The sequence below is a fragment of the Fukomys damarensis genome, unplaced genomic scaffold, assembly GCF_012274545.1.
Source record: "Fukomys damarensis isolate Sample0158 unplaced genomic scaffold, DMR_v1.0_HiC HiC_scaffold_14, whole genome shotgun sequence".
NCBI classification, from domain to species: Eukaryota; Metazoa; Chordata; class Mammalia; order Rodentia; family Bathyergidae; genus Fukomys; species Fukomys damarensis.
Genome location: NW_022900926.1, coordinates 22,394,951 through 22,419,572, shown reverse-complemented (window position 1 = coordinate 22,419,572; position 24,622 = coordinate 22,394,951). Strand labels below are relative to the sequence as shown.

The 24,622-nt window shown below is 42.2% G+C and overlaps 1 protein-coding gene across 9 annotated transcripts in view; it reads right to left on the bottom strand.

The window, feature by feature from the left end:
- Nucleotides 1-24,622, bottom strand: part of Map7 (microtubule associated protein 7) — a 142,533-nt gene that overhangs the window by 36,610 nt on the left and 81,301 nt on the right. For 7 of the 9 annotated variants that reach the window (XM_033763271.1, XM_033763272.1, XM_033763270.1 and 4 more), the window contains 3 exons: nt 18,292-18,369; nt 3,890-4,053; nt 2,821-2,938 (listed from right to left, as the gene is read on the bottom strand). In XM_033763271.1, coding sequence (XP_033619162.1) covers nt 2,821-2,938; nt 3,890-4,053; nt 18,292-18,369 — 360 coding nt within the window. Of the gene's footprint in view, nt 1-1,807; nt 1,923-2,820; nt 2,939-3,889; nt 4,054-18,291; nt 18,370-24,622 lie in introns of those variants that run through there. The other 2 variants (XM_010626571.2, XM_010626574.2) reach the window with 1 other exon arrangement.

Below are 24,622 nucleotides of genomic sequence, written 5' to 3'. Positions count from 1 at the left end.
TTTTTTTTTTTTTTTTTGTATTGGGGATGGAACCTGGGTCCTTGTGCTTGTGAGGCAGGCCCTGGAACCACTGAGCTAAATCCCCAGCCCTAATTCAGTGGTCTTAATACAATTCCACAGCTCACAAATGGACTATTGGTTTCTCTTGTTCTGAGTGACAGAACTAAATGTCATATTAACCTTTCAGCATAAAAGCAAGAATTAAGGCTAAGCAGCTTTATTTTTCCTTACAAATGTTTGACAATCTGTAAGTGTATTTATGCGACACATATAAAATATGAAGCCAAGTAAAAGAAAAAAAGCTATAAAAATATATATCATGACATTTTTTTCTGCATGGAATATATATACAAAATCATCCTAGAATGAAACATGATGTGTGAGAGGCTGAGGCCTTGTGAATTTGAGGTGAGCCTGGGCTATACAGTGAGATCAAGGCCAACTTAATAAACATAAAATAAACCTATTTCAAAATGAAATGAAAATTAAAAATAATAAAATATCACATGTAAACAACCTTTATGATCACAGATTTGATGTGTTTCACCAACTACCACAGGGTGTAAAGAGCCAAGGGAAAAAAAGGTGCTCTCCAATTTAACTCACTGCCATGGGAAAGTGAGTTGTGATATTCATTAGATTTTCTTTTTTTAATAAAAGGGTTATAGAAGATACACAGCATGTTAGGAATGAAAAACAGCAGACAAACAAGAGTTCAGTTATTAGGTAAAGCTAAAAGCAGCTTTAGCAGTAGGACTGGGAGGAAAGGGAGCTAAACTGGATGCACTTTGAGCCTAAGTAGTTTTTTTGCTAAAAAATTTTTTAAAAAAGGTTTTCTCCAAAATGCTCATTTCAAGAGAAAGCAAACATGCCACATGTAATTATTTCAACACCTTTAAGTCACCCAAATCCTATGATCACACTTAAGAAGCACTGTGCTGATCCCAGATCTAGGTCTATGCATGGCAGGCAGTAAGCATGCAGTATTGCTAAGGTGGTATTGGTCCAGCTATGGATGGACTGGTCCTGGGTCTGAGGAGCTAGCTACGGGGTGGCAGTCAGCAATCACAGGGAGTCTGTACCAGGTTTGCTATTACCACCCAAGGCTGTGCTGTGGTGGTCCAGGCCTGCTAAATCGAGAAAGGTGAATGATGGCTCAACAATACCACCTGGGGACAGAACGTAAGACATGATTTTCCAAAGTAAATCATAAAAAAAAATTATTTGACTCATACAAATGAAAGAGTTGACATGCTATGTAAAATTCACGGTGTATTGAATTTACAGTACAAAAATAAAGCTTGTCATGAGGTCCACATTTCAGTATGATTTTATGGTCCACTCAAGGAGGAGGAAGTATTTCTAGCTTAAGACACCTGCACACTTTCTCAAATACACTTCGGGGTTAGAATGTATGGGCTCATTTTACTGACTTTGACCTGTTAACATTACTATGGTTCCTCCAGAGCCAAAAAATAAAACTGGTTAATTCATTCCATAATCCTGAAACACTTACGCAAATGAGCTAGTAAAACAAGAGTTGAGTCTAGCACATTTGTTTTCAAAACCATTCACAGATTTTTATAAGATGTAAGAAAAGCAGCACGTGTTAGGGGAAAGGACCCTATCTTTTTACCTCCATATCACCCCTTATCCTCAAACAGGGGAGGCATCATTCAATTACAGCTCAATGATTTCAGCAGGATTTTTGTTTTGCAAACACAGATTTAAAAGAAGCAGCAAATGCACTTTCACTGTCTGGGAGAACAACAAAGATGATGCTTGAAAGTGGTCTCCAGGTGTTTACCTGAGCTGTGGATGCTGGGGCTCCCACGGAGAGGGCCTCCCCAGGACCATCGGTTGTACTTCTGTCTGGGTTTCTGGCTCCTTTCCATTGTACGTCGGATAACGGCTTCTAGGCGTTCCTTAAGAGGAATGAGGAGCCGATGGTTAATTCAACCTCGCTTTTTCAATTTAAGACTGAGGGTATTTTCTAAATTTTCAAATCTATTTCCCAACTTCTATGCCTTATTTTAAGATGAAAATAATATCTATCTTTAAAAGTTATTGAACCCTTAGGTCCCAGTTCATAAAGCCTTTGGTACACAACAGGCACTCAGATAAATGGCCCTCACTCGGGGTGTGGTACTTTCACTGCCACACAGCAGCATGACAGTGCAGGCCTTAGCTTAAAAAGACGCTTAATGCGTATGGTACCACATTTTATTTTATTTTACTTTGCTTTTTTATTTTACTTTTTGCATGAAATTGAACCCATGCTAGGCGAATTCTCTGTCGCTAAGCTATGGCCTTAGCCCCATGTTTGTTTATTCACTCATCCAACCATCATCCACCCACCCAAGGAGGAAGTATTTCTAGCTTAAGACACCTGCACACTTTCTCAAATACACTTCGGGGTTAGAATGTATGGGCTCATTTTACTGATTTTGACCTGTTAACATTACTATGGTTCCTCCAGAGCCAAAAAATAAAACTGGTTAATTTATTCCATAATCCTGAAACACTTACGCAAATGAGCTAGTAAAACAAGAGTTGAGTCTAGCACATTTGTTTTCAAGACCATTCACAGATTTTTATAAGATGTAAGAAAAGCAGCACGTGTTAAGGGAAAGGACCCTATCTTTTTACCTCCATATCACCCCTTATCCTCAAACAGGAGAGGCATCATTCAATTACAGCTCAATGATTTCAGCAGGATTTTTGTTTTGCAAACACAGATTTAAAAGAAGCAGCAAATGCACTTTCACTGTCTGGGAGAACAACAAAGATGATGCTTGAAAGTGGTCTCCAGGTGTTTACCTGAGCTGTGGATGCTGGGGCTCCCACGGAGAGGGCCTCCCCAGGACCATCGGTTGTACTTCTGTCTGGGTTTCTGGCTCCTTTCCATTGTACGTCGGATAACGGCTTCTAGGCGTTCCTTAAGAGGAATGAGGAGCCGATGGTTAATTCAACCTCGCTTTTTCAATTTAAGACTGAGGGTATTTTCTAAATTTTCAAATCTATTTCCCAACTTCTATGCCTTATTTTAAGATGAAAATAATATCTATCTTTAAAAGTTATTGAACCCTTAGGTCCCAGTTCATAAAGCCTTTGGTACACAACAGGCACTCAGATAAATGGCCCTCACTCGGGGTGTGGTACTTTCACTGCCACACAGCAGCATGACAGTGCAGGCCTTAGCTTAAAAAGACGCTTAATGCGTATGGTACCACATTTTATTTTATTTTACTTTGCTTTTTTATTTTACTTTTTGCATGAAATTGAACCCATGCTAGGCGAATTCTCTGTCGCTAAGCTATGGCCTTAGCCCCATGTTTGTTTATTCACTCATCCAACCATCATCCACCCACCCACCCAGCCATTGGTACTAGGGATTGAGCCCAGCTGTGCTCTACCTCTGAGCTGTAACTCTAACCTCCTTTAATTTTTTAATTGTGAGGCAAAGAATCCTCACTAAGCTGGCCAGGCTGGCCTTGAACTTGCAATCCTCCTCTTACGTAGCTGGGTTTACAGGCTTGCCCCGCTGCCCTGCAATCATATGGTACCGGATTTAAAAAGTGGGATTCAGAATTGAGAATGTGCATAAGAAATGCTGATCCCATGATTTTATCGAGGGATGTGACCTTGTGTAACTCACCCATTCTGAGTCTAAATTTCCATCTTTGCAAAAACTGATAACACCTAACAGTTGAATTACTGTTAATCAGTCCATTCTCTACCTGCCACCCACTCAGCCTAGCACCTGTGCCTATGTGGAAGACCGATTACTCTGAAACCTCTGCATTCCGACATCTGACTGCACAGTTCCACAGCAAGTGTGTGCATCTTGCAAACTCCCGTGTACCTCCTTGAGCAAGGGCTGACTCACCTTGTCCTCCTCTAGCCTCTGCCTTCGCTTCTCCTCCACGGCAGCCCTCCTCCGCTCCTCTTTCAGCCGCTGCTCCTCCAGCCTCTTCTTCCGCTCTTCCAGGTGCTTCTCATAGTGCAGCCTGGCTCGCTCTTCTTTTTCTAGCCAGGCGATTTCTCGTGCAGCTTCAGGAGGGAAAACGGAGAAATCCAACACAGGCAGGTTTAAACTTGGAATAGGCCAAGGCTGTGTAAATAGTTCACATTTAACAGAGATGGGTTCTGTGATCTTGTATTGGTCAAGACTAACCTTTGCTTTCCTCAGACTCCCAGGGAGAAAGTATGGCCATGCTGTTCCCTTTTAAGATAATGTGCTGCAATGAGGTAGAAGGAGATGCACTGAATTCTACTTTTTCGGCACCAACACAGACCTCCAGTTTGGCAAAGAATGAGGCATATATGTTGCATGCTCTGTCCTCAGTCCTGACATTGATATTGATATCCTTATTTGGCTTTTCTCCTCACTGCTTTCAAAACAGCCTCTTCACTCTAATCAGACCAGACTCCTTCTGTGCTTTCCAAAAAACTGTGCCTCTCTCCTATTTTTGCTATTACTGTCCTGGTGGGAAACCGCTATCATTTTAATCCCAGCGGGTCCATCCTTTAAAGCAGTAGCTTTGTAACTGTAATGCATGTCAGAATAAGTTCTGATATACTGGGGTAGGGGGGACGCACGGTGGGTGGGAATGTCTATTTAAAAATCCAAACTCTTAGGCTCTAATTCTCATATTCAGATTTTTTTTTTTTAATACTGGGGATCAAACTTGGATCCTTGATCTTGCGAGGTAGGCAGCAGAACCACTGAGCTAAATCCCCGGCTCTCTCATATTCAGATTTACTAATTCCAGGACAGGGACTCAGCATGCACATGTGTTTTAGCTGTACTGGGTATTGAACTCAGAGCCTCATATAAGTAATGTGCATTTGTGTGTTTGTGTGTGTGTGTGTGTGTATTGGGGATCGAACTCAGGTCCTTGCACTTGCAAGGCAGGCGCTGGAACCACTGAGCTAAATCCCTGGCCCAAGTAATGTGCATTTTTAATAAGCCTCATAGGTAGATGTGAGAAAAATGAGCCATTGTACGGTCTTCTGCAAAAGCTCCATGGCTTCCTGAGCTCAGCAGTGTTTTTGTGATAACTACCATATAAAAAACCAGGACTTCCTCATAGGTTCATTGCGAGAATTAAAAGAGCAGCGACACTTAGAGTAGTTAGAATAGTTCTCTGTACAGTACTCAGTAAACATTCAGTAAAGTTTAGCTATTACTATTATTTCTGTCATTATCACTATTTCAATTCAGAAAGTTAAAGGTGTTCTTAAGGCTGTGGTATAAATCTCAACTGGAGTAGACATTATCACCCCACATAATCTGTGGAAGGAAGAATATTTCTCTATTCAAATTTTTATTCCACTTCTGTTTTTTGCCAGGAAGTGGAGCTCCTCCTGCAGCACTTTGTTTAAGCAATTGTCTGTAAAAGGTCATTGTTGCGGATTGACTAATGGTTAACTTGTAATGCCCAGCTGAACTGAATCAGCACGGTCTGGGAATGGAGGATCCACCTAAAGATTGTTACCAACAGCCATAAAAAGAGAACTGGGGAGGAAGATCTCGGCCTGTTGATTTTCTAGGAGAAGCTTATTGCAGATGGTTTTCCTGATGTGAACTCAGCTGTTCTCATTGGAGGAGGAGCTCAGGAGCTCGCTCTCCCTGGGAATGGCTGCTGCTTTCATCAGGGGAGCTCAAATCTTTGCCGTGAGCATCACTTCCAGGCTTCAATTTGGATCCCTCAGCTTGGAGTCACAGATCCTGCATCTCACGAGCATAGATTGTCTGGATTCCACCATTGGCCTTTGGGCCTGCCAGGTGCAGATCCTCAATACGGACAAGCGTGAGACATTGCCGTGGGCTCTGGGCCACTGTCTGGACTCGAGGAGGACATTGCCTTGGACTCTAAGCCTTTAGCTGGACTTGTGTGGGAAACTGCTGGGGTCTAGGCCCTCAGGTGAATGTTCTGGACCTCTAGTGTGAGGTTAATCTCTTGCACTCCTTGCATTTGACTCTTTGGGAAATTATCATAAAATAACCTTATAAGTAATGTGTTCTGTATTTAATGTATTCCATTGCCCAATCCTGCTGACTACAACAGTCATACAGTGAATAGGCAAACAATGATGAAATAGAAAATAATTCTTTCTTGTTATGGCACAGCATGCTGGTGAGTGCTACAGTGAGTTACTAAGCACAGATCATGTGCTCGTTTAGACTGGAGGATAACACATAAGAGATTTCAATATTTTAGTAGGAAATGAAAGTTAATTCATCCTAACAATTTTAGACACAAAATATTTCCTATCAATGACAGATAATTTCAAGACTTCCACATTTTCTCATTAAGAAATGAGAATTCTAAAGGTTAAAAAAAAATATCAGCCATTACAGTGGACTAAAGTTGTGTCCTGCAGTCCCAAAATCATACATCAAAGTTCTAAACTCCAGTGGAACTGCATTCGAAATAGGGCCTTTCAGAGGTAATTAAGGTCAAATGAGTACCTCAGGGTGGCCCTAATCTGACAAGATTAGTGTCCTCATAAGACCACACTGGAGAGCTCCCTTCTCTCTGTTTTTGCTTGTTCTCAGAGGAAGGAACACAGGAGGACAAAGGGATCCTCCACAAGCCAGGAAGAATGCCCTCACCAGAAACTAAACCAAACACTGATCTGGGACTTCCCAGCCTCCAAGTCTGTGAGATAATAAAATTAGTCCATTGTTAAAGACATGGTGCTCTGTTACGGTAGCTCCAGCCGACTAATACAAGTCATTCAGTACTTAAATCATGGTCTCACTTAATTTCACAAAGAGGCAGCTTTATACAAGAATAACATGCCTGAAACCACAAGATACGGTGATGGATATCTTTACTCTTTTGAAGTTATAATTTATTCCCAGATTGTGGGACTGTAACACAGGAAATGAAAACCCACACAGTAACTCCTGAAATACAAGCCAATCCATGCCTGGGCTACTGCCACCAGGATATGCTTACAATTTGTTCAGAAACACAATACATTGGCACATTTTATTGAGAGGGATTAAGATGAAAAGCGGGGTACTGGGGTGGAGAAAACATAATATCTGGGTCCATCCTCACCCTGCCACTTGCCAGCTACTGGCCACTGAGTAAGTAATGATTCCGTGGTTGTGGTTGTTATGTGTGCTCATGGTAACACATAAAGAACTCAACAGAGTGAAGGCACTGAGTAGGAATTCAACAAGTGTAAACCACGGTGGTGAATTTCTGTGATAATCATAATAATTTGTATCTTGACACAGAGCATGCAGCTAATGGGAAGAACACAGAAAAGACAGAGAACTCAGTGTACTCAAGGGCTGGGTGGTGCCCCACCCCCCCATCACAGCCCGCACAGGTTCAAGTCTACATGGGTGAAAGCCAAGTCTCATGCCGTGTGAGAGAGAAAGACGACACCGAATAGAGCAAGGTTACTGCTTGATGAAGATTTTGCCTAGCGTGGTGGTACACACCTGTAACCCAGCTACTCGAGGAGGTTGAGGCATGAGGACTACAAGTTCAAGGCCAGCCTGAGAAACTAAGCAAGGCTCTGAAAAAAAATGAAAAGAGCTGGGGATGTAGCTCAAGGGAACTAATGTTATGTGAGGCTGGGGCTTCGGTCCCCAGTGCCTGGGGGTGGGGGTGGGAGAGAACCACAGACACTGAATAAATAAATAAAAAGAGCAAATAGCTGTGTGGCAAATGAAAACAAAGGAAGATTGAGGCTGGAGGATTGTATGTACTAGCCAAGCCAGGAACTTAGCAATTTTGCAAGACCCTGTCTCAAAATAAAAAATAAAAAGGGATAAGAATGTAGCTCTGTGCAAAGGCCCTGGGTTCAATCCTCAGTACTGGAAAAATAAAGTAATAAATATGAACAAAGTGGAATTGAAGATCAAATGAGGAAAAAGATCCAGAGAAGTTAAATAATGGCCCCAAGATAATATGATCTGAAAGGAGGAGTTGTGGTTTTTTTCTTTTGTTTGAGACAGGGTCTCACTATGTAGTTCAGGCTGTCTTGGAACTCACTATGTGGCTCACACTGCCTCAAACTCAAAGCGATCCTCCTGCCTCCTAAGTGCTGGGATTACAGGCATGCACCACCACGCCTGGCAAGAGAGTTGGATTTTAATTTAGCTTTGAGCCCAAAGCTTGTGCTCTCAGTCACTATGCAATATTGCCTCTACATTCACTTGTGCTTGACTCAAATTCCCACCTGAATATTCAGTTAGTTCATGTAGCCTTGTTTTCTGTTGCATATTTTCTCTTCACTCTAAACCAAAACCTGCCCTGCTTTCTGATAACAGATTCACGAGATCAAACAGTCGGTCAAGTTAGAAACCTCAAGGTTTTCCTCAAATTCACTCTTACAGATGCTCTGCTCTGGACTTCAACACACCCAAACCATAAGGGCCCTACATGTCACGTCACAGTGACTTCACAAATCCAACATAGCCTCTCCAGTCTTTTTGCTACTACTTATTGTTGAGCTCTCGTATCTTTCTCACTTCTGATGTCTAGTCATTATCTTTTTTTTTTTTAAAGTGGTGATACTTAGGATTGAACCCAAGAGTGCTATGCTATATCACAAGCCCTTTTTATTTTGAGACAGAGTCTAAGTTGACCAGGCTGGCCTTGAACTTGGGATTCTTCTGCCTCGAGAGAGCTTCCAAAACAAACAAATCTGGAAAATCTGCTAGTTCCATTTCCCTTCCTAGTTTCTTAGGCTGATTTTATGATCATGAAGCTTTATAAAGCTCCCTGTGTCTAAAATACCTCTGCCCACCTAGTAAGCTTCTACAGTGCTTCAGTTCTTTGCTTAAAGGCCACTTCCTCTCTGGACCCCAGTCAAGATGCCCTGCCAGCTCCATTCACACTTCTGTCCCCATATTTACAGTACAGATTGCAACTTCCCTGCTTTTACCTATAGGGCACCTCTTCCCAATACTCAATGCCTACTTTAGCAGGTGGTTGAAGAATGTTCGAAAAAACGAACTAAAGAGTTAAAGAACGGCATGAATTCCAAGCAAAGAGAATTACTGGTCCTTTGAATTAATTTAAAACCTTCTCAACAGGTTATTTAAATTGTCTTTCCATTCAGCTCTCATTTGAATATTACACACTGTCTCCTGCCCCAAAGGCCCTTCCTACTTTGCCTGTTTCTATGGGATATCCAGGTGGACGACCAAGAGCCTTCTGGGTACAAGGACTGAATGACTTTAGCTAAGGAAGCAAAACAAAGAGAATTCTTTTCTTCAGGATTAAGCTTAAAGTAATGGAACTTTGCTAGATACACTAAGGGGGCTGCTCTTGGAATCTTTTGATTCTTTCTTGGATCCTAATCTACTCACATTCCCAATCCACTTCCATCTGCCAATCTTTAGCCCAGAAACACGTGGCTTCCCCAGTTCCAAGCACTAAGTCAGTTTTGTGGAATCACATGACCACCCTCATCTTTAGCACAGTCTTCATGTTGTCAGCTCTTACTTCATGTGGACTCCAAGTGATTTACAGGCATATCTTCACTCTATGAGGCAGACTCTGCTATTAAACTTACTTTATTATGAGCAGCTGGAAAGAGGAGTGAAGTAACCAGCTTGATGTCTCACAAGAAAACAGTGGGGTTGGAGCGCAAACTGGACTGTCTGACTCTGCAAGCAGACAATGGGCCATTATGAAGGACACCTACGAGATTCATTCCAATGACTAATGCTCTTCCTCCTACCCTGGGATAAGTCAGGCATCCAAATTTGAAAGTCCTGATCTTCCAATGGCATTCTTTGACTTTATCATCACCTGATTATAAGGCTACTTATTTTTCAAGTTTTAAGATCCTTTTTATTTTCAACCTTAAAGGCAGAGTAAATTTAGGAGGAAAAAAAATAATGGTTACTTGGTTGCATAATGTTTTATGTTAGGGCTTTAATCTTGTCTTACCCAATCCATCAGGCAACAGGTATTTTTTCCAGGTCCGAGAGTGACTCATGATGTAGCTTCCTGGTCTATGGTCTACTCTGATGTCCATATTCCTTCCACAGGGGCACCCTGATCCCTGAGCTGCTTATTACCTGCCCGCCAGCCTCACAGGCTTTTGTACACAGGTTTATCAAGAGCCAACTTTAGGAAACATGGACGTCAAGACTGAGCAAACATAAGCCACAGACCTACTCACTTGATATCTAGATGGGAAAGACTGCTTCCTTAATGGTGTGTAGAAAGAAGGGAATGGAATTAATATGAGAAAATGAAAAAGTAGAAACAAAAATGTTTGCTTTGAACCCATTTGTCTCATCATTATGGTTACTTTCTGAAGTAGTTCTCAGAGTCCTCTTTTGTGAAGGTCTAGTTGCATGAATACTGTCGTGGGTGCCTCAAAATTCTGAATTGACTCAAAACATTTACTTTTGGTGGGGGGACAGGGTCTCGCTATGTAGTTCGGGCCGGTCTTGAACTCATTATGTAGCTCAGGCTGGCCTCAAACTTACAGTGATCCTCTTGCCTCAGCCTCTTGAGTGTTAGGATTATAGGCATGTGACACCATGCCTAGCTAAAAACATTTACCTTTAATGATAATTTTGACTTTGGGGAAGAGCCACAAGTTGCATAGTGCCAGATCTGGTGAATAAGGAAGATGAGGACACACCTGCCTTTCCACTGGATAGGTGGCACTTGGCAGCAACAGTCATCACATGTTTTGGTCATACCTCATAAGACAGTCATGAAAGAGAACTCTAGACCTACTGCTTCAGAAAGGGGCAAGAACAATGAGATAGGTATTGCTATGAGGGGCAGTATTTTGAGGGGGACAAATAGCAATATATCTTCTAGTGTAATAAATTAAAAAAATTTAAACATCACTGTGTACTTTGATCACCCCTTATATATAATGGCTTAGTGAATAAACATAAGTATATATACACATATATACCTGTATACACACATATTACACACATATATTTATGTGTATATTGTGTGTATCTGGACAGTCTCTAAAAAGGAAAATCTCTTGTCAAAACAAATGACTGTCCTAATTAATGTGAAGTATGAATTGGGAGTCTCATGTACAATTTTAACCAGGGTAATGCATTACTGATTGTTTGATTAATTAACACTAATGTGACTGTCAATATTTTGGGGATCAACATTCTGAGCCAGGTGGAAAGGATCACCCATCTCTTGACCATAGTTTTGTTTTTTTGTTTTTTTTGTTTTTTTGAGACAGGGTCTCACTATGTAGTTGAGACTGACCTGGAACTCACTATGTAGCTCAGGCTGGTCTCGAACTCACAGTGATCCTCCTGCCTCAGCCTCCCAAGTGCTGGGATTACAGGCGTGTGCCACCACGCCTGGCAACCATAATTATTAATATGGCTGTTTCTGAATACATTGAGATTAGGGTAGGGAGAACAAAAGCAAAGTTTAAAAAAACTATAACCAGAAGGGCAAAGGAAGTCTGACAAAATTACCTAGAAAAAAAATCTGCAACTATACTTTTTATCTTATTCTTTCAGAAATACCACATTATGATCAATCTCTTATACAGCTTTGAACTTAATTACAAAAGCCAATATAAGTGAGTTAAAGATTCATAAGTTCAATTTTTTCTTCAAGAGTGAATCAGTCAATCATATATTTCTGTGATAATCTTTCGTGATATTGTAGAGTTCAGAACAAGCCAAGAAAACTCTAGTTGGGCATGTGAATTTAGTCACATAAATATTTTGGTCTTTTGAGTTCTAGGAGTGTGGCTTAGTAGTAGGAGCTTGCTTGAAACATATGAGGATATGATTCTGATCCCCAGCACTGCAAAGAAGAGTTAAGACACAAAAGATTTTGGTCTCAGAAAAAGAGTAAGTAGTTAAATATTTACTGAATGCCAAATTATGCCAAGGCACTTAAACAAAAATTAAACATAATTAAAATTTTAAACTTATTTCAAAGCATGAGCTCTGGATTCCCCCAAATGCAGAGGACTGTCTGTTGACTAACCCTTAAATATTCTCTTGAACATTCTTGTCAAAGTATCATACGAGTATTAGTCTATAGGGGTATTAGAAGAGTAAGAAGATTTAAGGTACAACTATTCTATAGTGTATCTCGGTCTTCTTGCTCATCTGTGAAAATGGTTAAGAATAAGAATTGAGGGCCAGGGTGCCACCACCTGCCTCTCAAGAGGAAGGTCCCAAGTTCGATCCCTGGTACCAAAAAAAGAATAAGAACTGAATATACTTGTGTGACCAACACTAATCGGCACTCAACAAACGATTATTGGATGTGAACTATGTGTGTGAAGCTGCTGTAGGTACCAGGCTGCAGAAATGAAAAAAGACACAAATTCTGTCCTTTATGGAGTGCACATTCTAGTGGGGTTTGAATAAACAAGTAAATATATACATACTTAGATGCTGACAGTGCTAGGGAGAAGGGTAAAGGGAGATCTGGCCTGAAGGAGCTGCAGATCTGAGTAAGGTGATCAGGGACGGCCTCCCTGGGAGGCTGGCATTTAAGTGAAACCCAGAGGAGAAGGAACGAGCAGTATGGATTTCTCAGGAAGAACATTACAGGTGGGGTGAAGAGAAAATATAAAGACTGAGTTAGGAATGTGCCCAGTGTGTGAAAGGAACAGCAGGAAGCCATTGGGGCTGGAGTGGAGTGGAAGAGAGAGGGAACAGGGCTAGGACACCCGAAGGATTCTGGTTTCTCCTCTGAGGTGGAAGACTGTCAGAATGTTTGCAGCACACATGCGATGTCCTAGGCTAGGAGGCAAACCTAAGGCACGCGTGGTGCAGTGGGCTGTGGGTATCACTGAGAGCTCTAAATGGTTCACCATCACTGACTCAGGCCAGATTCTAAGGAGACGTTATGGACTGCTGCATTGAGAACAGACTCGGAACGGGAGGAAGTATGGGAGACAGGTGGGAAACAGTGCCAATTCCCAGGTGAGATATTTTGACAGCCTGCGCCAAGAAGTGGACATGCAAGTTCAGTTACTGTCTTAGTTACTTTTCCTCATTGCTGAGACAAAATACCTGACAGTATTTATTTTGGCTCACAGTTTGCAGAGGTTTTAGTCCATAACTGGCTGGCTCTAAGGCAAGGTAGTTTGGTGGAAGAGAAACAGTCCACAGCAGACAGAAAGCAGCAAAAGCACCCAAGTGGCAAGCAACAAGACACAAGCCTCAACCACAGCTCTTTCTGTCCCTTGTCTTGCCCTGAAGGAAGGTAGCACTCACACCCTTAATCACAGCATCACACCATGAATCAATCCCAACATCACACCCTTGATCCCAGCAGCACAAACCCTAGACCCAGTCAACCTGAAAAGTCCCAGCTAAGATGGCATGAGGCGCTGGGGAGACATCTTGCCACAAACCATAACAGTCATTTAGAGAGTTTGGCCTTAGAGGACTGGGAGTGTAGCTCAGTAGTAGGACACTTGCATAACCTGTGCAAGGCCATGGTTTGATCACTAGCAACAGTGTTTGAGAGAACTGGCTGGCTACATTCTGGATTTTCTGAGGCTATTCACTGATAGATTGGCCATAGAAGGGGTGAGAAACAAATTTCAGCTAAAATAACATGTAGTGTCTGACTCTATTATCCCGGCCTTTCATCTGGAATGTTAGTTCCCGGAGGTTAGGAAATTCACCCTATTCACTGCACCATCTCCAGCATCCCTTGCTCAATGCTAACCACGTATCTACTGTAAGTTGAACACCACATGACTTAAAATAACAGAAAGTAGTTTTAAAAGGAAGAGGTGGTTAGTTCTAAGTTTTCTCTGATAAAAAATTCATACTGCTGCATCCTTGCAGTGGTTTCTGAAGAGAAATTAGCAACAAGATCTATTACTCCTAATGGACTCAATGGTGAACTGAAGATTAATGCCACAATTTTTTTCTCAAAAAGGTTGACAGAATCCACTGCAACATTTGTATTTGCCTTCTTGGTTTGTGTCAAATGGGAGGCGAGAAAGCACTTATGTCTCTCAGTTCCAAAGGAAGCACAGTTGCCCTTCCTCCAAATGTGCACAGGACACTTGTCCAAGAACCCATCACTCCAGAGTGTAGAGATCTCTCTCTGCTCAATAGCATGAAGCTTGCTATGAAATTTTCATGTGGATCTCAGAGATTCTATATATTCTGTATAAAAAAAATGCTTAATTAGCTAATGTAGCAGAAAGGAAGAGGGTCTATTAACTATTCCATCTTTGAGATTCATTTAGTTACTTCTGTAAGCTAATCGTCACAATGTATTTTAAAAACAAAATGATATTTTACTACATAATTTGCATTACCAATGATAGCTGGCCCACAAAACAAAAAGTAAAACCCCTGTACTAATTTGCTATTCTATATGATAAAACATAACGAAGGTTAGTTATTAGGACAGGATATTGCCTGGCCCACAGTTATTTCTCAGTAAACATTATCTATCATCATTATCATTGCATTGAAGATTGTACTGCAGAAAAATGAACAGATACTATTTTGTGTGTTTACTATTTAGCACTGTGCCATGTATTGTGATACAGAAAATTAGAAACCATTGCCATAGTCTTTAGAAATTTAAAACATGTACATCAGGGATTTATATAAAATCTAAATAGAAAAAAATCCAGTAGGGTATAAAACAGCACTAGAATGTGCATGAAAATGTGATAGTTATGCAAGATATAGCTTTTTAATGAGAAAGTGACACAGCATTTGCCCAAGGGGAAAGGTTACAAAGATGTCTTAGGAAGGCTGTGAAGAGAAGGACCAGGTGGGAAGGACGGTGGGTAGTGTTGGTGATGAAGCTGTAAATTTATGAAGCCCTGGACTAGGACAACGGCAGAAACAGCATCACACAGGCAGGATCTAGAACTGATTTTTGAAGACAGAGTCTGCTACATCTGTGACTGAATGGGTTTGGGATGAAGTTCGTCAGCTTCTATCTGTACACTAGGTTAGGGACAGGTGAAGCCCTGGTTACAGGATGAGTCCAGACTGAGAACTGGGAGCAAAAAGTGGCCCAAGAGCCAGGCAGGAGCCTCGTCACTGGATGGTATTACGGCGGCCAGGGAAGAAAGAAGGATTAATTCTGTAAAAGACCCAACAGCTAAGATTTAACAGGCAGAAAGAATCCAGTACCTGGCATCAGTAGAAAAATAAAAAATGACTGAAAGAAATAATTTATTGGAGCCAAGAAAATATTGGTACAATTGACTGGGCACAGAATTTACCAAGACAAGTCAGTTTTAGAGTGGATAACAAGTGATTTAGTGGCACAGAAGCTGACTTTCAAGATATTGGGAACCATCTGCTGCTTTATGAGTGGCTGGGTATGTGGAATCCATATCATCAGAAGGAAGACCTGAACCTAGAAGAACGAATGAGATTTCCACCTCCATCCCAACACAGAGTAGGAAAAAATAAAATTAAAGCTTAGAAGGGAGAAACTGAAGGAGATGCAGAGTAAGGAGACAGAAGACTGAAGGATTCGCCTGAATAGAATCTGACAGAACACAGTGGTGGAGGAGACCACGTATAAAGCTCTCAAGGCAGAAAAGATCAAGTTTCCAGAGAGCATACACCCAACACACTGACAGAGCAGTCTCACCCATGAAGAATTATGTCTGATTTTACCTGAAATCAAAGGGTGAGGTGGAAAGAGCAGCCCATGTAACACAGTCCTACCATAGAAGCATTAAACGTTACTCAGAGATTTAACCCCTAGAGAATTACTGTACTAATAGATCCTCCTGCTCACAAAACGGCACAAACACACTCTGCAACCTCAAGGCAAGCAGAACTGCTCTCCTTAGGACTCCCTTGCTTTTTAAAAAACGCACTAATGATTTCAGTGTTGGTTTCAACCTGCCCCCAAAAGTAAATAATTAGTCTCATTCTGCTTTGTAGAATTTATGAAATATTTTCTTTTTTTTTAACTTGCAATTTTTAAAGTTTGAAAGCTCGGTAACAGTTGGCATTACCAGGCAGTTTTTGTTTTCAAATTAAGCACACTCCAAGATTCTGTATCCAGTCACCACTTTTACACACATAAACACCCCAGTGTGCTACGGCTTCTGCACAGCTCAGTGTAGGAGGGAGGAGTCAGCCGGAGGTACTCCTGATGTTCACCAAGCCCTGAAGATTTCTTTAGCGATCACCGTCATGCACACCATGGCACAACTTCAAGTGGATGCTGGATTTCACACGTGCATTCTGTATTTTGGCCTATGTTTTATGTTTATGAAGGGAGCCTCTCAAGGACTGGTTCCAAGCACGATGGTTCAAGTGGAAAAAAAGTTGGCAAAAGGGCACTGCTCTGAACTATTAGAAAGATGAAATGAATGCAAAGAAAAAATTAAAAACTGATACATTACAATAAAATTGTGATTCCAATAACAAAAAAAGGTGAGACCAGAATTAAGAACAACTATGATATTCAACATTGCGAGGGTAAGAATAGAGAGAAGAATTACATACATTATCTAACTGGATCACTAAAAAAGCAAACTTATGATACTAGGATAATACAACTGTCTGAAAGGTATTTTGACCCATTTGGTAACCTGAAGAGCGACCTGGGTCTCTTAGCAATGCCTTTTGTCCACCTGTCTTGCATCATGGTCCTATACTCCCTACCTGCCCATCCCTCCCAATGAGTCTCTGTGAACCTTTACCATCAGTTTGCTTTACACACACACACACACACACACACACACACACACACACACACACAAATGCTTGGCCTTGAAAGATGAAGAATCCCAAATGGAAAGGTGTGAGTTAAGTATATAGAAGATAATTCACAGTGAGGTTTAAACTTAGGAGCGCTGATGCTATGAGTACCTTCTTTTCAACAGACAGGAATCTGAATCCGCAAATCCATGCTGCGCCTCTCAGGAGACACCTACTAGTGCCACACCTGATCCAAGTGGGATGTGGGGGTGAAGGGAGAGGACAAACGCTAATCCTTGGATGGATCCGTGCACATAACAGTCATCCTAGAGCAATAATTATGTTCTCGTTTTTGCTCGTCCGGAGTCTTTTCTGGCTTCTGTAGATCTGCTTCCTCCCGTTCTTTCTCTCAGTTGTGGTCATACTGCACAACTGGTGTCACAGAACTCACTAGGGAGCAAAGGGCCCTGTGCACAGGAGCCCTGAGAGAGCCCTGAGGACCCCAGAAAGCTGGCCTGCATTTCCTGAGAGGAAATGGTAGGTTCAGGAGGAAAAAAAACCAAAAACAAACAAAACCAGTAGAGCCTGCCCACTTCCAGGATGTTATTGAAAATTTGTGTCTACAAAAACCCTTAGCAGCATTGTGGCTATTGTGGCAAGGCAGAGACACAGGCCGGTGTAGAAAGGGTGTCAACAACACCAAAACACCTGAGAAGCAGCTGCCACTGAAGCCCACACATTAAGTTTCTGAATGTGAATAATAAAAGAGATAGGAGAGGAGTTGGTCTCCCACGGAAAATAAGAACATGTACAGATGGAAGAACTTTAGAGAAGTTATGGGCCATTTGCTGGAAAGATTTCGGCAACCTAGGTCAGCTTAAATTTTCAAATGTCTGCACACCCAGATACGCCAGGCCACGGTGACCAAGGTTTTATCTTTGCCCGGTACATCGGCAGAGTATCCTGTCTCATGAACTCTGCGTAAGTGGACAGCACAGCAGAGGAACAGCCAGTGTCAGCCTCCCTGCCCCATGCTCCAGCAGGCAGGGCGGTTGTGGTGCCCTGGCCCGTTCCCTGCTCGGTCAGTCCTGTGCTCACCTGCCAGTGGCAACCGGCAAACACCGGAGCCGCTGACCTTCACAAGGGCCTCTGTGATAAGAGCAAAGTCAGACACCCAGCAACGGGCCTCATGTTCTTTTGGCAAAACAAGGGTTTCTATCATCTGTTTATAAAGTCAGCAGTGGTATTATTTTAACAAGGAAGCCAGTGAGCAGTGCAAGGTCTCATAACTGTCCACACAGCTATTTTCTCAGCAAGCTGCACCATCACTCTGCTCATACATACCCCCGGCATCACATGAATGGTATTAAGATGGATTAAGAAATAAAAGTGACCCTAATCCTGGGGCTGGAGTTTACTGTTACTTGAAACTAGCCGAATGTTTGCATAACACACTCAATTTTGTTTCACAACCTGTCTACAAAATTCACAGAGGCAGTAAGAGGGCGAGGCTACGTCTGTGACGACCGTTTGCTCACTGAGCAGCCCTCATCCCAGATGAGGAAAAGGTAGCATGTCCAGCAGTGTCCCTGGCTCATCGGACAGAGCTGGTGGGCGCAGGGCCTGTGTACCTAGCTGCTTGTCCCGTTCCTCACGTCGCTCCCGGGCCAGCCGCTGCCGGTCATCAACTCGTAGCACAGGTGGAGGGTCTGAAATGACATAAAAGACAGGAGAGGAAGAGTAGATTAAAAAACATACACTGCGATAAATATCCTCTTGCCTAATCAGTTTGATCAATGAAATGTTACTGTATGTGTCACAGTAGTTAGTACACATGTCTGCAGTCACAGCGATATTATTATTGTAACTTTTCTGAGGATTCCTAAGCATTTTTCTTCATCGGAAAACATTATGCAGAGGCTGGAGATGTAGATCAGTGGCAGAGCACCTGCTAAGCACATGAGAGGCCCTGCATTTGGTTTCCAGCACTGTTAACTAAATAATTTTTTTAAATCTTGTAAAATTATAACTTATCTGAGCAATATAAACAATGTTTTGTGTTCCAAAGCTATCAAACTGCTATTATTTTTATACTTTCAATAGTTTGTTCCTTAACAATAAATGGGATCCTCACTAGGGGGATTTATATTGAGTAGATGTTTAGAGGTGATGAGTCAATCAACAGGAGCTGTTTCTTTGTGATCACTCACGTGCTATAGAAATATGGCCAAGTTACTTGGTCACCTCTCTTATTTTTTATTTTTGGTTTTCTGAGAGAGGGTCTCACTGTGTATTCCAGGCTGGCCTTGAACTCACTATGTAGCTTGGGCTGGTCTAGATCTTGAAGAGATCCTCCTGCCTCAGCCTCAGGGATGGGATTACAGGCATGTACCTTACCTGGTTTGACCAGCTTTCAAAGCCTCAAACTATGTGTTTTTGTTTTTGTTTTTGTTTTTTTTTTTGGTACCGGGGGATTGAACTTGAGTCCTTGCACTCGCAAGGCAGGCCACCGAACTGCTGAGCTAAGTCCCCAGCCCTATGTGAGTTTTTATTCATTACCTGCATAATGAAGTAAAAATCAGGACCCCATCTCACATCAGGAGAATGAGAGTGAGTTATTAGCATAACGCTCAACACTGAAGTCTCAGCAAGTCTATTCACTCAGTACACGCAGAGATTCTACTACACATGTATGAGAGAGAGCTCTGCATGCTAAAAAGGCAGCAGTCAAAGGAAAGACAAAGCCTCAGCCCCCAAGGGGTTTACCATTCTACTCAGGAAAAATTTATTAAGTAGGATAAGTAAAATACACTGCATGAAAAAAGCAGAGGCACGTGTGGTGTGTTAGGCTGAGCTAAATGCTAGGGGACAACAAAGCAATAAAGGGGATTATGATGTGTCAGAAGCATGATATTTAGGGCCTAAGCAAGGTATTGATGTGATGCCACTTTCATGTGTAAAGACTTGATGGGTGTGAGAGCTGTCTGTGCAGATGTCCCAGAGAAAGCATGGGCAAAGCCCTGAGTTCGCAAGTATCTAACATGTTCAAGAAACATCTGGGAGATAGGAGTGACTCCGGCAGTGCGAGATCGGCAGGGCACGGACTCCAGGAGGTGTGGCAAGGATTCTGGATTATCTTGAGTGAGACAGGCCTGTGTGTGTGCATGTGGTTGAGGGTCACTCCATTGACACAGAGAAACACAATGATGCTTATAATAATAATTATACTCGAAATCAGCGCTTTCCGTTGAATTGACAGGACATTTTTAAAAACAGGGCTAAGCCTGGTGGTGCACCTATAATTCCAGCACTCTGAGAAGCTAAAGCAGGAGGACTGCAAGTCTGAGTCCAGCCTGGATGACTTAGCAAGATCCCATCTCACAAAACAAAACAACGAAAAGGGGGTTGGGGATGTAGCTCTGTGCAGTGTGAAGGCCCTGGGTTTAATCCCTAGTGCTGTAAAAAAGCCAAAACCCAAACCCAAAACAGGGACCGGACCTACCTACCACATTGAAGATAGCACGATAGTGTTTCATCAACGAATTAAAGGCCTTGCATCCAAAATGCCTCTTACACTTCATATATTTGTACATTTAAAAAAGGAAGTGAAAACCCTGTAAAAGGTCCAAGTGTGGTGGCTCATGTCTATAATCCTAGCGCTTACAGGGCTCGGGGGGATGAGGCAGGAAGACTGCAAATTCAAGACCAACATGAGCACCTTATCTCAAAAAAAAAAAAAAAAAAAAAAAAGGGTTGGAGGTGTAACTCAGTGGTGTAGCTCTTGCTTAGGATGTGTAAGGCCTTAAGGTCAGTCCCCATGCCACCAAAAGAAAACCCCCTTTATCTATAAGAAACTGCGCCCTACAATATAATACGTAACAAGGTTGTATATAGTTCTGCACAAATAGATCAAGAGATCACTATCAATAAGCCCATGCTTAGGACCATGTAGTTCCCACAGCCCTCTTTTGAGATCTGTGCTGAGAGAGGAATCACTCTGGACTGAGATCTGAGGAAGAATGAGAGCAACATTTCTACGGCACAACACACATGGTGATGGTGATGGTGACATTTTAGATGATCTGGGTTCATTCATTCAGGAGCCTGGCACTAAAAACACTGAACCGTGGAGAGAAAAAGTCGTGGAGTTGGAATTCTTCCATTCTTCAGTTAACGCTGAGAATCACAAGAGAACAGGTGGTGGTGAGCTGGGATGAGGAGGAAAGGACTCCTCTCTGATCATCTGTGCTGAATAAATGAGCCTTTGCTCACTTCCAGAGGCTTTAAAGTTCCACTCACAGGAACAAATGAGGCATGAGAAGAGCACTCTTGTCCCTACTAAAAGACTCAAACACTGAAATGCTAGCAATTAACCACTCCGTAGTTAACCCTGAGCATCACTCGGCCAGCTCATTTGTTCACGGACCTCTCAGGTATCACCCGGGCAAGTGTCATTTCAACCAGTCAATTTTTGTATTGAATAAATTTGATAAATTGTCATTTTATATTTCCTGTTATAGTGTCTTATAAAAATTAATTTAAAGAAATAACTTTTGGTCATCCTGTATTTAAATAACAGGACTGGTAAGTGGTTAAAATCTTAGTTTTAATAACCAAAAGTTGATAAAATTTATCTTTAAAGATGGATTTTTCAAAAAGAAAAAGTACAATAGAAGAATTTCAGGGAAAGAGTGGATTTTCTGTGACACATTGCTTTCTTTCTCATTTGCACCATCAATGTTCTGTCTGCGACAACATGCAAAAACTCCTCATGCACTGCCCCTCATAAGTCTGAAAACAGGGTCACTTGACTTCAAAAGATCGGAAAAACAAATGTTCAGTGACAGGCTTTGTTCAGAAACTCACTAGATCATATCTAACAACTATTTGTTTTGGAAAATTTTGCTCACTATGTAGTCCAGACTGGCCTTGAACTTGAGATCCTCTTTCCTTAGCCTGCTGAATGCTGGGATTACAGGTGTGCACCCCTAACTACTGTTTATACAACAAATAACTTCTCTTAGTGCTTTGCATAATTATCACTTTATCATTCCCAATACTACTATGCATTAGCCACAAATTTATTCACTTAATCGCGAATTATTATGCTCATTTCCCCCATAAGACAACAACCTCTAACTTGGTCCTGTATCCTCCTACACTCTGGCAGCTACAGAGTCATTAGAGGACCTGGTGTAGCAGTCAAGGTTGGGCTGGGAGATTCCAAATCACCTATTCCTGTGTGGAGGTAAAGTATTTACAAACAACGAGGGAAAGTGAGGTATCAGTGGCTCTAAAACCTATAGAGGAGGACAGCGGAAGACAGGAATTACAAGGGATTTGTAATAAATTTGAGTCTGCTTTGCTCAGGTCCACGGGGCAACGTGCGATTCTGTCTCCTAAAGGGTCAAACTATGGAACGTTTGGAGAAAGCTGACAGAGTTCTGGAGAACCACTTCCCACGTTTTAGAGAACCAGGAACACGGACAGATCTGTTACATCACAAGCTGTCTCTTTGGGTCTCGGTTTGAGAATTAACAGCAGAAAGCAATGGCCCTTCCTGGATGACACAGAGACAGAATGTTCCTGTGGTTACAAAGAATCCATGAGACATCTAAAATGTGTGTATGTATGTGCGTTTGTATGTATGTATCTGTGGTACTGACGATCGAACCCAGGGAGCACTGAGCTACACTCTCAGTCTAGTTTTGTTTTTTAAATTTTGAGACAGGGCCTCACTAAGTTTCTCAGGCTGATCTAGAACTTGCAATCTTCCTGCCTCAGCCTCCTGAATAGCTGGGGTTACAGACATGTTCCTGTAATGGAGGAAAGGAAATCTAGCTGAAATTTACTCATCTATCAGTTGGTTAATTTATTTATTTTGGTTTTTTGAGACAGGGTCTCATTCTATAGTTTAGGCTGGTCTTGAACTCACTATGTAGCCCAGGCTGGCCTTGAATTCATGCCCATCCTCCTGCTTTAGCCTCCCCAGTGCTGGGATTACAGGCAGGCGCCACCATGTCAGGCTCAGTAAATTTATAACTACTCACATCTGGTTAAGACAATACTAAAAAATATTCTTTTTTTTCTATTTTAAGTTCTAAAGAATTAAAACCAACAAAATGTTTCAGACAGACTCCTGTGACTTGGACCCTATAAGGTTAAAAGGTTCTACTATAGCGCAATCTTCTATGATAACTTTTCTTTTTTTTTGGTACTGAGGATCAAACTCCGGTCCTTGTGCTTGTGAGGCAGGCAGCAGAACCACTGAGCTAAATGCTTGGCCCTATGATAACTTTTGAAATCATCCTTTGGGGAGTCTCAGGAAATTAACATAAGGGTTCCTAAAACAACAGCCTTTATTACATCTTTGCCTTTTTGCATATACAAGAAAGCACATCCAGACGCAGCGATGCCCAACAGACACGATCAGAAAGGAAGTGTCTTCCAGTCTAACCTGTGCAAAGTGAATGGAACAGCTCTGCGAAGAGATGGCCGTGTGGGCTGGAGAAGATGTAGGACCTCTGTGCTCTCTCCTCACTGGTGGGCTGTGCTGCAGATCTACTCAGAGACCGTTCACTGCCACACTGCCTCCTGGAGGGGAGGGACTGTGCCTTTCTAGGAAAATACACCCCCAGGGACTCCAGGGTGCTAACACTATAGGAGCGCGTGAGTTATCAGGATATACAGGCACTAACTGCCCAGGGAAGAAGGACAGAAACTGGAAGCAATGGTGAATGCAACGAACCAGAGAAACATACCACAAACCCTTTAACGATGTCGAATTCTCACGGTGAAATACAGAGGTAGAACTTATGCTTCCTCGGGGATGCTCCCTGGAGCAAAAGGAACAAAAGCCCACTCGAATGAGCTCAGATCATGTCTGTTCCCACAGCACGGCTCACGCTCCCAGGCGCAGAAGAATCTGCTCAGTAAATATTAGGTGGTAGCTAGACCGATGGACGGGGGAAATCTCAGCCTGCTGATTAAAACCACACCGAAACAAGCAGCACTCGCAGCAAGTGCTTGTTACTGTCTTCCTTCTAAATGACAGGCCAGATTTATCAAGATGTTTTCCACTTAAAAAAAAAAAACACCTCCAAGATTAAGGATAACAGACAGTATTTTTCCATGAGGTGAGATGTGGCTATTTCCATCTTTATTCTCTCACATGCACTGTTCCTGAGTGACTCTGGCCTTGAACGTGGCACGAAGTGGCTTACGGAGTCTTCCGTTGTCTTCCCTCTGTTAGATCCTCTCATCCCGCCTGAGAACCACTGCAGGATAACTAGAGAAACTGGCTGTCTTTTCGACAGTTTGCATTCTGTTTGCTTCTTTGTGTCACGGAGTAGAACAGATCATGAACCTCAGGATATTAAATGAAATTACTGTGTAGATGTACAACCATTGCAGGGAATGAGGACCGGAAACATAATTCCTCGGGAACTTAGCTATAGGTAAAGATTTCTTCAAGTGTGTTTTTGAAGAAGTCATAAAAGGGATATGGAAGCCTGCTGCGCTTGCAGCAAAAGCTGCAGCAGCCGCATGGCCACACTTTCAAACAGTAGTAAAATCATCGCCTCTTACACACTGCTTGGCAGTAAACAAATGCGCCATGGTGAGAATATCTCGACTATCAAAATGATTCTGAGAAACAAGAGGCCATAGGTCCGAATCTCCGTTTTAAAGACAGAAAACCGAGGCTTTGAGAGGTTTTCGGACTTAAACTCACACAGACAAGTACGAGTGTGTGTCTCACCAGCGGGACTGTATATGCTCCTAAATGCGAACGTCAGTTTAAAAATTATCAACATGGGGCAAGGCTTTGGAAGAACCTTTGCTTTCCAAAAGTAAATGCCAGGGGCCAGGGATTTAGCTCAGTGGTTAGGTGGCCTGCCCTGCAAGCGCAAGGACCCGAGTTCAATCTCTGGTACAAAAAAAAAAAAAAAAAAAAAAAAAAAA